The sequence below is a fragment of the Trachemys scripta genome, chromosome 9 (assembly GCF_013100865.1).
Source record: "Trachemys scripta elegans isolate TJP31775 chromosome 9, CAS_Tse_1.0, whole genome shotgun sequence".
Lineage (NCBI taxonomy): Eukaryota > Metazoa > Chordata > Testudines > Emydidae > Trachemys > Trachemys scripta.
The window spans coordinates 80805139-80818825 of NC_048306.1; the positions used below are offsets into that span (position 1 = coordinate 80805139).

The following is a 13687-nucleotide window of genomic DNA, read 5'->3' on the forward strand; positions in this document are numbered from 1 at the left end:
TTCTTGTCACCCAGTCCCAATTTTCAATTCCTGGCTCCTAGTCTTATTTATTTCTCTTCCTCCCCCTGGCTTCCAGTCACCCCTCCCCTCACCTGCATTCTCTGTCCCCACTCGCTTGCAGTCCCAGTTTTCCTGCCAGGGCTCACTGCCCCAGTCTCCTTGCCCCACCAGTCCCAGTCTCCCGCATCTCCTCATCCAATCTCAGTCCCCCCGCTCCCCCATTTCCTCCCTGGTTCCCCAGCCCAGTGTCCTTGCCTGCTAGTCTCAATCTCCTCTTCCAGCCAGTCTCAGTCTGCCCCATCTCCCAGTCCCTGTCTTCTTGCCCACCTAGTCCCAGTCTCCCTCCCCAACTACCAGTTCCAATTTCCCTCCCAACCCCAGCAGCCTCCAAGTCCTGCACTTTCCCTTCCACAGGCTCCTTGTTCCAATGTAATCCCCCTGCACACAACCCCCCAAGTCTGACTCGTGTTTCTTCAGCATTTGAATCATGAAGTTTACTCCTCCATGCTGCCTGGGACCAGCAGGGGGGGTCACTGAGCACCCAAAAGACACAGGCTCCCTGCTCTCAGTTCTGGTGCTTGATCTGGGGGACCAGATGTCCTGATTTTATAGGGACAGTCCCAATTTTGGGATCTTTTTCTTATATAGGCTCCCTATTACCCTCCACCCCTGTCCCAGTTTTTCACATTTGCTGACTGGTCACCCTAGCTTGATCCCAGCCTGACCCACAGCAGTCTAGAGATGCAATTGCAGGGAAAGCCTGCTCAGCTCTGGGCTGGAGCATGCCCAATGTGGATGCAAGTTTCAGGCAATTTAGCTGCTAAAAATCTAAGACTTTTCTACTGGGCATGCATGAACTGTGATTTTTCAGAGACTTAGAATTTGGCCAAATTCAGGCATATTTTCACAGGAGTGGCAAAAGGCATGTCCCTGACATAAAGGCCATCCCTTACCAAATTTCTAGTATAGTATAGTGGCACCAGAGTGATTCAAAGATGCAAAGAAAAGGTCACCCAAATTTTTTTTTAATATGGGCAAAACAACATATATCCTCCTAGACACATTCTTAGGCTGGGTCTACACTACCCACCTGAATCGGCGGGTAGAAATCGACCTCTCGGGGATCGATTTATCGCATCCCGTCGGGACGCGACAATTGATCCCCGAATTGACGCTCTTACTCCACCAGCGGAGGTGGGAGTAAGCGCCGTCAATGGGAAGCCGCAGAGGTTGATTTTGCCGCCGTCCCTACAGTGGGGTAAGTCGGCTACGATACGTCGAATTCAGGTAGGCTATTCGCGTAGCGGAATATGCGTATCTTAAATCGACCCCCCCCTAGTGAAGATGTAGCCTTAGACATGGCTAAACCATTTTAGCTTACATTTTCCAAAACAATTTCTGCTTAAGGGACACCTTTGCATGGAAAATTTGAACCCAAACAGTATTTGGCAAAGTTACAAGCAACTGAAAACAGGGTCTTATAATACAAAGTATCGGACAACCTTAAAAATAGGGGGCACTACCAACACTGCCTATTATACAGTTTCACGCCTGAAGAGACCAATTAAGCCAGAGGTGATGTGGTTGTAGAGTTGACCTATATCATCTGATGCAAAATTTGCTGTAGGAAAAAACTTAATAAATAAATCAAACTTGAAAAATTGAACTAGATTTGTTCCTCTTCAGCTGGACATTACGATCTTGCATTTTCAGAAAATGTCAGTACTTCTTAAATACCAGGCTTTCTTCCCCCAAGACCATCATTATTCTACCATCATTTCTGTTCTTAATTGGAAAAACAGTCTCCTCTCACATCTACAAAACAGATCTGAAGTCAAATATTCTGCTCCCTCTATGAGCATAAAATCCACCCAGTTTCAAATAACAATAAACATAATAATAATAATAATTTGCAGTTCCACAACTTTCAACCAAGGATTTCAAAGCATATTAAAATGATTAACCTAGACTTTCACAATTAGAGGGAGAGCAGAAGACAGAAGTCAAGATCTGTTATGGATATGAGAGCAAAACTATTCCTTTGCACTCGACAAAAGGAGTATAATAAATGGCAAAACATAGCATTTATTCACAAAAATAAGGTAACTCATGGAATTCCTTGGATCTGGGTCAAAAAGGACTTTTTATAGTTAATAATTAACTAAATTAGGTAAATTAGCTAACACATTATAAATATATTTTCTGCCAAATTCATGCCTTGTGCAGTTCCACTGCCTTCAATGGAGTTACACCAGGGATGAATTTAGCAAGATATTTAATTTAAAAATGGTTACACACAGTATGTAAAAGCATTTAGAGTTTCAAACAAATGAAAAAGTGTAAATTACGATACATCAAACTCCATGTTACTGTACAATAGGTTTGAACAGAGAATACAACATAATAAGAATCATCATTTTTTCACAGAAGGGCATATAAACTGCTATGTGTACAATGTATTTGCAAGGACACAAAACCAAATGTTACTGACTTGATCCTGCACGTCTGAAGCCAATGGGAGTATTGCTGTGGACTCACTGGCACCAGAATCAGGCTCTAGATGTTCAGCAGTAATTTTTACTACAACTACTTCAAAAGCAATAAAAGAATAAAGCTTCAAGGACCCCAATATTAACCAGTAATTCAGAACAGAAACAAAGCCATAGACATAAAAGATGGTAAAAAAAAAAAAAACGAACAAATTCCTAGGGAAATAAGGACTAGATCATGGTGTTACCACAAGCCTCCAGGAAGGGGCAATGTGGAATTTCACTGCCCCAGGAGCACACCAGGGACAGAATGAGACTCTGAGGTGTTTACACAAGAGCTGGAAAGTGTAATTTCCATCACAAGGAGACATACTTGTACTAGTTCTAATTGCACCAGAATGCTAAAAATAGACTGTAGCCCTGGTAGTGCAAGCGGCAGAAGGGGCTAGCCACCCTGAGTATGATCTCATCTGAGATGATGGGTTTGTGCTCAGGGCGGCTAGCCCCTCCTCCTGTTCGTGCTGCCACAGCTACACTCCTTTTTAGCACATTAGCTCAATCACAGGTATGTCTCACTGAAATTACACCTCCAACTCCAGTGCAAAGTCACCATTCAGTCCCTGCTGCCCCCTTGCTCCAAGAGGGAAATATTCTGGTCCTAGCAGAGTTTACATCCCCTTCTAGCCCGGCTCAGCTCTGCCAGCCAGTGCCTTGGAGAGGCAGAGCCAAGACCCCACTTATTGTTGCAATCCTGCCTGTCTACTACCTGTATACCTGCATGGGAGTGTGAGCAGCTTTCCCTGCAGCAGCTGCTCTCACATACGCACACAGACCGGATGGAGATGGCCCATGCAGGGGAATGCTTTATGCCCCTTTCCCCCCAGAATGGGTGTGAAAGGTGACTCATGATGAGCTCTATACGTTCAGGGATCTATTCTCTTCTGGTTTCAGAGTAGCAGCCGTGTTAGTCTGTATCCGCAAAAAGAACAGGAGTACTTGTGGCACCTTAGAGACGAACAAATTTATTAGAGCATAAGCTTTTGGGGGCTACTGCCCACTTCTTCGGATGCATATAGAGTAGAACATATATTGAGGAGATATATATATATGTCTCACTGAAATTATATATATATATATATATATATATCCTCAATATATGTTCTACTCTATATGCATCCGAAGAAGTGGGCAGTAGCCCCCAAAAGCTTATGCTCTAATAAATTTGTTCGTCTCTAAGGTGCCACAAGTACTCCTATTCTCTTCTGGATACATAAGGGGTTACACGTGGGACTTCCTGTGCATAGATGGAAGAATGTAGTCTTGTGAGTTTCTAGCATAGTATAGATGGAGTATATTCCAGAAGTTAACAAAAAATACTTGCACACTACACAACAGCCCATAGAACAGGGGTGGGCAAACTACAGCTGGGGCGCAGGGTCATGGGCCTCACCACGCGGCTCCCAGAAGCTACGGCATGGCCACGCTCTGGCTCCTACATGCTCCAATGGGAGCTGCAGGGCGGTGCCTGCAGACAGGGCAGCGTGCAGAGCCGTGTGCAGAGCCGCCTGGCCGTGCCTCTGCATAGGAGCCAGAGAAGGGACATGCCACTGCTTCCGGGAGCTGTTTGAGGTAAGTGCTGCTCGGATCCTGCATCCCCTGAGCCTCTCCTCATGCCCCAAGCCCAGCCCTGATCCCCCTCCCTCTCTCCAAGCCCCTCGATCCCAACCCAGAGCACCTTCCTGCACCCCAAACCTCTCATCCCCAGCCCCACCCCAGAGCCCGCACCCCCAGCCGGAACCTGCACCCCTTCCCTCACCCCTTCCCCATCCCTGATCCCCCTCCTGCCCTCCAAATTCCTCAGTCTCAGCCCATAGCACCCTCCTACACCCCAAACTCCTCATCCCCTGCCCCACCCCAGAGCCCACACTCCCTCCCACACCCCAACTCCAATTTTGTTAACATTCATGGCCCTCCATACAATTTCTATTCCTCGATGTGGCCCTCAGGCCAAAAAGTTTGCCCACCCCGCCATAGAAGATTAATCATCAAAAATGTGGAGAGAATAAACAGATAAGGAACAGCATCAGTATATGAGCAGCTATGACTGAGATGAGCCAAAATTTAAGGGTGTCAGCTTGGCAACAGCATTTTTAATTTAACCAATGCAATTACCCAAGACAGGAAAGTGAAAAACACATTAAAGCCAAAGTGTAACTGGAGAGGTCATGGTCCAGGAGTTCTAAATGAGGTGAGGCTCCAAAGGGGGATGAGGAGGTATTTAAAAAAAAAAAAGAAAAAAAAAAGGAGAGAGAAAGAGAGATGAGGAACAGAATGCAGACAGAAGGGGTAGAGGAACAGGGATGGGAAATCTGTTGAGATGGGAAATATTGCAACGCTTATTGTCCTAGCTCAATAAAAGACTGAAAGGGTCAGGCCAAAGTGCAATGTAATCTTGGTGAAAGGGTTAAAGCAAGAAGTTTTAAAAAAGAAAAATTATGAGGAAAATGTTAAGCAAGAGGAAATAAAGGTGGAATCAAAGATGAAATCACTACAATTGATTCAAAATATACAACAGAGAGAAAGAGAGGACTGAAGTCATTTTGTTAATATCCAGCAAGATGGTGTGTTTTTGGCATCAGACTGTATATGTTAATAAAGAAATAGACTGTTTACTCTCCTAGTATGTGCTCTTCCTTCTCTGCTCATTCTCATGTATTTCAATACATCTTTTCTGATCTTTTTCATCAGCTATTTTCCTTGCTCTCATTTTTCTATCTTGCACCATTGTATTCAGGTTATTTCTCCCTGAGGCCACTCTTTCACCTTTTCTTTTTCCTTAAAAGACTTTACAAATTCAGTCTCTTTCTTCAACTTCTTGTTTACCCCCCTTTATTTTTTAACTTGTTTGGTCTTCTCTTTCCTATTTCTCTCTGTCCCCCTTCCTCTTCTCCCCTTTTACCTTCCCTCTTTCCCTTGAATTCTCTCTCTGCCCCTCAAATGCTAGTGTCTCTCCCTTTTCCTTCCCTACTTTCAAGAAAGAACCAGACCCTTAAAAGCCAGCAGATCACATTTCTTCTTTTCTCCTCCTGGGCTCTACATAGTCCAGCTGGGGCAGACAACAGTTTGCCCCTTGCTCAGTGGCTTAGTTGCTCCCAGATCTTTGCAGGGTGAGCACTTAAGCCCCAATCCAGCCAAGCTCCTAGGCATGTGCTTGACTTTAAACATGCTTAGCCCTGAACCTTCTCCCATAGGCTCAGAATATAAACAAACATCTCCACGACAAGCTCAGAACCCATCCCAAGGTTCAGAATTCTTCCCCCTCCTACCCAACAACCATCATCACCTGGCTCAGACCCTCCCCTCCCCACATCCCCACCAAAGCAGAACACCCACCCATCCACACCCTCCCCCCAGCATCCTCTAGGTGTGGAAAAGCAGGAACAGAGGCAGCAGAGGGCATGTGATTGTGATTTGAAATAGCCTCACATAACAAACCCTCTATCCCCACTCTGTAGCTTCCACCCTGCTATTTGAACCCATGTGCTGAAGGAAGCATGTGCAAACAGTCATGTACTCTGCTGTAGAAGACCTAAGAAACCCGTGTTCCCTGCTCTGTGTCTCTCCCTCAGCCACCTGTGGTCTATGTCCTGCAGGGTGGTAATTCCTCAGTGGCACCCAGCTCTACCCCTTTAGGGGAGGAAGCAGCTCCAAATCGTAGTGGCAGTGGGTGGTATTGTACTTTGCCATACCCTGCTAAACTATACAGCTGTGACATTGGTGGGTTTACCCCATTAGGCCCTAGTGACCTGCTGGCTGCCACAGCACAGATCACTTCTCAGTGCTGAATTTAGACTGGAGCTGGCAGGGAGGGCTCAGCTCACTGGTGGTACAGTAATCTGCTCGCTGGTATGACTACTTGAAATGAAAGAGTTAAATCAAAATGTTCTTACTTCTCATTTGCATTTTTCTGATCTTTTGGGTACTTATTTCTAGGACATCATACAACATGTAGGAGTATCTTGATCTGTTAAATCAACCAATTTACAGTACCATATGGGTTTGAATATTCCCGTGGTAAACATTTAGCCAAGATCAAGGGTAGCATTAGTTTAATATCTGATCTATCCTCTATGTCACTATGCCTTGCACTTGCGGAGAGATTTGACCCAATGATCTAATAGGTCTTTTCCACCTCTAATTACTAACATTGCAATAACATTGGGCATGCTGCATCTTTAACTACTATATATAGTTTATGAGAAGCTGATTTTTTTTATTACGAATACAAGAAAAACATCATGATTCATCTTGAACTGGGAATGCAGATTTGTTTTTCTTTTATAACTTTATATTATTCAAAATCTCTCATCTAGATATAGATCATTCCAGATAAGCATGAGATATATTCATTCCAGATAAGCATGATCAATTAATGGTCTTTATGTGGAAATATATTTAATATAATCATCAAAAGAATCATCTTAATCAATAGGTGAACAACACTGATCAAATCCTGATGATCTTACTTGCCCTCTGGGAGTTTTGATTAAGGGGTGCTGATCATCTCCAAGGCTTATTGAAGTCTATAGACCTGACTCTACTTCCACATAACTCAGCTGAAGTTTGCCTATTAATTTCCACGGAAGCAGAATCGGGTCTTGACTTTAATGGGAGTTTTGCCTGAATAAGGATGACATGTTTTGGTCTAATGTTTGTTCTTCAGATTTCTTAATTTCATATGGACATCTTAAATTTGTTATATTTAACAGAAAGCACATACTCTGTCATACAACATTATGCCAGTCTACTGCAAAGCACTGGATAGTGGAGAGCTTATAAGTAACTCTGTCCACTTCTGAGAAATCAGAAGGGGGAATTCAAAGGACATACACACGTACACTAACAGTGATGGAGATGATAAACATATCTAAATGGGTTACCATTAAAACATTGTTTTTTCATGTACAGTTTATTGAGGTGCCACTACTTATATGTATTGCACACACCTGCTGAAAGAGAAACATGATATGGATCCATAGCTGAGGCTGTCGGCTGATGAGAGTAAAACTGGATTTACTGTATAGGCAGTAATGACCCTTCAGGGGGCAGCTGAAGAACAGCTTTGCTACACAACTTCTAACAGTATCTAGAAACAAATATACATAATATTAACATCAACTACTTAAGAGATTTATCTACCCGATATTACTTTACACTTAAACATGCAATGCTTCTGGCTATAGGAAACCATTATTTTCATATTTGAAATATACCAATTATGTCTTCACATTTTAAATTATATTTTTCACTTTCTCACATTTCAATGGTTTTTATCCAGATAAGAGTAGATATTCATTTAGTCAGTATCATTAGTTGTCTCTAAAACTCAAAATGGGTGAAATTCAGCACTGCTCAGAGGGTCAGCACATAGGCAATGTACCAGTTAAATTGAATATAAGCCACAATAAGTGGTGCATAGGCCCTGTACTGATCCTGTGCACAGGACTATATTTCACCCACTGCACATATAAAACTCCACTGTTTTGCACCTTATATAGCCATTTATCGCTGACTCCACAGGGCAGAGTTGGGCCTTTAGTGTGTATCGCTTCCTTTTTGTTAAATAATGCGCTGAAGCTTGTATTTTACACTCATAGGCTTGCTTATTAAAACAGATGAATATATTAAAACTGTTCACAACTCATTCTTATTTAAAAGAGTTGGTTGAAAGAGCATCCCATGTTAGGTAGCAACCAAGTGAGACTTCACTTCTGGTCCAAGTTTATGCAGCTCTCACCCAGGCCTTACTCAGGCAAAAACTGATTTCAATAGGGGTTATGCCCAAAATAATGAATTCAGGACTTTCCCTTTCAAAAAGGAAAGCTGCACCATTAGTCATTGGCTAGAGCAGTGTTACTCAACTCACTCGGTCACTGAATAGATTGACTGAAAGCCACAAAAGAATTAAATATATTTACAATACCAATATGCATGCCACATGTTTATTATACAGCAGTACTTAATACAGTCATCCTAAAAGTTACAATAAGAGCAGTATTATTCAGGGTTCACTGAGCAATTTGGCATTCGGAGTCTGTCATCAGTTTAAAAGGACTTCAGGCTCTATAAATGTCACTTCTCATCAAGTGTATATAAAATAATCTTCATAATAACACATTGCTCTTAAATATCACCTTCCAACTCAGGATCTCAAAGCACTTTGCAAATATTCACTAATTAAGAGTCGCAGCACCCAAGTGAGATAGGAAATTATTGTACCATCATTTTACAGCGTGACTTGCTGTCAGACAGTGGCAGAGGCAGTCCTTTGCTCTAACCTCTAGACATCACTGACATTAGTGCAAATACAAATATTTTCATAGAAAAAATAATGGAAAATTTTAGTTTTGGGGGTGGTTTAGCATTTAAAGGTTGATAAATTAAATGACGTGGAAAAGTTTGCAGAAACATCTATACATTCATAGGTGTAAAAACATCAAACCAACACTTGGAATGGAGATTAGATCTCCTCACTGGAACAGACAGACTCTCTCCAAAGGTCACAGCTTGATTGGCTGGTTGCAAGGTTACGTACAATCAAAATAGAGAGGGTGTTTTTATTTTTCACGGACTCTCATTGCTCACTCATGTTTTTCTATTGAAACCAGTATTGGCTTTGTATATTTTTCTCAACCACATTCATATTAGTTATCTATAAACAAACCATGGTGGTGACATGCAACTTGAAAACACCCTCAGTGTGATGTTCTTAATACAGAAGGCTGTATGCACTGCATAATATATTATAGCGTGATTCTGATCATATTTATGCTAGGTTTAACTGGAATGGCAGCACCCTTTAGATGTGTGTTTCCATTTTTGCAAAATGTTGACTTGGAGGCCTTGTTGAAGGTTGAATTATCTGTCCTGGCTGTGCTAAGCTCAATGCAAAAATGCAGGCCACAGCTGTGACTTTCCACCATCTTTGCACTTCACCCATTGATAGAATGGCTGGTGGGAACAGCCAGGCCCCCAGTGTAAACAAGAGCAACTCTGATGGTGCTTTAACTTATGCCCAGTTGCGTATCATCCTGAGAGGCCATTTCAGCAGCTGGGAATAGCCAGATCAAACATGCTCATTCTACATCCTGATCCTCCCCATCTATAATCTCTTATGCCTCTGCTCTGGAGATGGCAAAGGGGAGATGACTCTACACCACCTGGAGATTTCCACTATGTTGGTGGAATTCCCAGAGGCCAGACCTAAAAGCCTTATGGTCCCTTCACACTGGAGTATCACAAAGGAGCCATAATGTAATGGGGAATCTGGCCCTGAGATTTCTTATTCAGTCAGTGGACCCATCCAGCAATCATTCTGTGCATGCAATGCCCATTGATGCTGATGAATAATTGAGTAAAGGTTGGCAAAACGGGGGATGATTTTGCACAATTTAAATCCCATCTGTATGAACCCTCTCTCCAAGATTAAGCAATATTCAAACAAAGACATTTTTAATAAGGTAGGTCTTAGAGGGTCTAATTCTCCATGGCGCTTCACCTTGGTTAGTTATGTCTGTGCCAACTGAGTGTAAAGTACAATCAAATTGGACTTCTCCACTCATTTACAATGATGGTAGAATTTGATATGCAGGGATTTGTCCATACACTGGGATGGGGAGGGGAGAGGATTGATCTAAGTTACGCAACTTCAGCTATGTGAATAACGTAGCTCCCCCGTTGACTCTGCCTGCACCTCTCATGGCGCTGGAGTACAGGGGTGGACAGGAGAGCGCTCGGGGGTCAATTTATCATGTCTAGACTAGATGAGATAAATCGACCCCGGCTGGCCACTGATCCGGTGTGTAGTATAGACATACCCTTAATAGCCTGGGACAGAACCTGTGTGCTTTCATACTCCTGCTCTAACCAATAGACGGCCCATTCCATCTCATAATGAGAGTTACTTTTTACCTTTATATTATAGATACATAGTTTATAAGTATTTGTGTGACATTCATGTTAGACAATTTATTACCAAAATACACTTTTGCTTGTAAAGCACCTGCACACAATGAATACAGATGAACAAATTTGGGTTAAAATTTCCAGATCCAGAGACTCAGACTTTCTCACTATCCAGATGTCTAATGTCCCACATAATTCATAAGGTTTCATCATCTCAGGATCTGGAGTTTGCCTTGCTGCAACTTCAGCTCTGTCCTCTATCAGTTTTAGATCTATGTAGCTATCAAATTGCTTATGACTTCCATATTTGGCTATACCTCTGAAAAAGATTAGTTGTTAAGGAATTCTGTGACTTCCCAACTGAGCTGTACATATACTAAATTGGACACTTACCCCAGTCCTATCACTGTGATGCTTTGAAAAGCACCATGAATCAAAGGTATCTAGGGTATAATTCCTACTGACGTCAGTGGCATTACTACAGAGATATGTTTGACCCAACAGACCAAAATCTGCTCTCACTCACAGCTCTTCAATTTAAGAATAGTCACGATCATCCAGATCAAGTCAGTGTATTTGCATCTGTGTACACGTAGCAACTGAGAGCAGGCTTTGGTTACTTAATAGGATATTTTACTCTAAATATACTTATTAGGTTAGGCAGGAGGGGATGCTTACAAAATAATGTAGAAGGGTCTAAAATAAATCAATTGCAGATATGCATAACACAGTGACAAAGTTTTGCATTCCCATGTTAATAAGATACAAACACACCTGAGCAAAAAGCTTCTTTTATCACCAGTACAAAGTAGGTGAACTGAAGCATGGGGAGAAATGTGCTTGAGAATGATATTGTTCTGTATTCATTTACAGTAAGTGCATCCAAGGATATCATGTCCACAAAACAGAGGAATCAGTGATTCTGCTGTGAGGGGCAGTGGGAGCAGGAAACAGGGATATTTCATATCCCATGCTCATGGTAAAACTGGTCTTCATGGCAGAGCGGCATAGTCCAATATGTAGGCGGTAAGAGAGAGAGTCAGTGGAGGGATGGATGTCTATCACGAGGAGGTTCCTACAAACACACGTGCAGTGAGTGTGCAGAAGGCTCAGCCTCTATTCCAATGCCTGGACTGGAAAAGAATCTGTGGAGAAGATGAAGGGCTACCCCTGCCCTGCCCATGGAGGGGAGGTGAACACTGCTTGCTCAGTTCTTAGGTTGTTCCCCACATGAAGACTCCAAACAATTCACTCTGGCTTTGCACTGATGAAGATGACAAGTTTGTCCCTAAACTGCATATTATCAGTGAGATACAACAATACACATGTGATCCTTGTCAACAACAGGTAATAGTTTTGAAGCAATTCGCCCAACATTTAACAAATCAGAGTCACGCCAAATGCCAGGATTAACTTTCTTTTGATGTTATTTAAAGCAATGAAGTGCTAATACAGCAAAGATGTCTCTGCATCTCTTTAAAATAATTGGCCAAAAATGCGTAATGGAAAAAGGAAGGGGAAAAGTAACAAATTTCCTTGATGATATCATTATCTTATATTTTAAAACCCCTGAAACTGATTTATACTAGAACTAGTTTAACACTATAAAACTAATTGTCACTTCTAAAAATAGAAAGGAAATTTTTAGCAATTTGAACCAACCTCCAGCTCTCTTAATAACCTGCCCCAGCTGACCTAAATCCAAGTTTATGGAAACATCAACTCAACCTTTAGATTAGTGACTCTACAGACACCTCTATACTAAATTGATTCTTAAAAGCTGTTACTGTGAAAAAACCCAGACGATTCACAGCAGAGACTGACTTATCATATGGCTATTTTAAGAACACTGGCTCAAGGAGTTGGAGGATAGATGATAAGTTAATATATACTTGAGACAAGATTGTTTAAGATTCCATGTATTTGTTGTTAGGCCAAAAGACACTGCATTGGAAGGGAGGGGAAAGGTCAGGGACAAGACAACATGACATAGGGTACATCCTCACTGCAGAATTAGTTTGGTGATCAGCACTTGGTTGTGAGTGCCCAGGTTGGTCTAACATGGCTATGAGCCACCACCCTGCAAAGTCACTCCACTGCAGTTACGGTGCTGCTGTGCTCACAGATGTAAGGACATCTGGGGTGATGTCTGGGGGACTTCTGGTGTTCTTAGTGCTACAGTAAGATGAGTAAGATGTGATTCTTTCCCAATGAATTGAGAACTTGTCTGCCTTTGGGACAGGAATTGTGGGAAGGCTTTAGAGGACAGCACTCAAGGGATTTAGCCTGCATCCACACAGCAAAGTGAGTGGGTTATCAGCCCAAGTGTAAGCAGCACTCTGGTGTTAACCTATATCCCAGTCTGGACACGTAGTTCTAGTGTAAGCAGCACCACACTTAGTGAGAAGTTGTGTGTGTGGATGGAAGCTGGGTTAGGTACAACACCCAAATAAAAGCCTGAGTGAACCCTGCAGTGAGGACAATCCCATAGTTTTGATTCATTTTACGAGAAACTTATACATATAAAATTTTACTGGTGAGTATTTTATGTATTAGACTGAACAGCTGAATGGCTGTCAGTTATGTCACATTCATATTAATAACCCCCCCCTCAAATTAAAGAGTATGGGACCCTTTTCTCTGGGTAGAGGCATGCTCATATATGTAAAGGATTTTGGTTCAAACAGCTAGACCAAGAGATGTAGGAATAATGGATTTAACACTATTTGAAACACATATACAGAGGCAATAGAAACAGAAATAATTGATGAACCAAAACGACAACAATAAAGGATATCGAAGGGAAAAATTAAAGACCTAACCCAACTCCCACTGAAGCAAATGGGGAAACTCTCCATTGACTTCAATGGGGATCAGTCTGTAAATATATGTCATAACTCAGTGCAACAGCAAAGCTACATTAAGCCAGGCCCACTAACCCCAGTCAAAACGTACTTCTCACCACATCTGTCTGAAGATCTCAAACTGTTAGCAAAGCAATAACCACCATTTTGTTTTTGCAAGACACGGGAGCAGAGATATTACAGTTTTTAACATAATTAATCATTCAGTGACTGGGCTAGGGAAAAAAAGCAAAAGAAGTTAGCAATGTAAGGTCATTAGAGTCACTGCTTGATATTTACCTCAGTTTAACTGGTCATTGGATTAGATAATACTAGACACTGATCTTGCAAACACCTATGTACATGCATAACTTCATGTGAATAGTCCCA

General features: G+C 42.1%; 1 protein-coding gene across 4 annotated transcripts in view; it reads right to left on the reverse strand.

Annotated features, from left to right (window-relative positions):
* The window catches only part of VEPH1 (ventricular zone expressed PH domain containing 1), a 143106-nt gene that overhangs the window by 37049 nt on the left and 92370 nt on the right, over nucleotides 1-13687 (reverse strand). For 3 of the 4 annotated variants that reach the window (XM_034782302.1, XM_034782301.1, XM_034782303.1), the window contains exon 10: nucleotides 7496-7635. The exons of the other annotated variant lie outside the window; for it this stretch is intronic. In XM_034782302.1, coding sequence (XP_034638193.1) covers nucleotides 7496-7635 — 140 coding nt within the window. The remainder of the gene's footprint in view (nucleotides 1-7495; nucleotides 7636-13687) is intronic. 4 annotated transcript variants of the gene reach the window in all.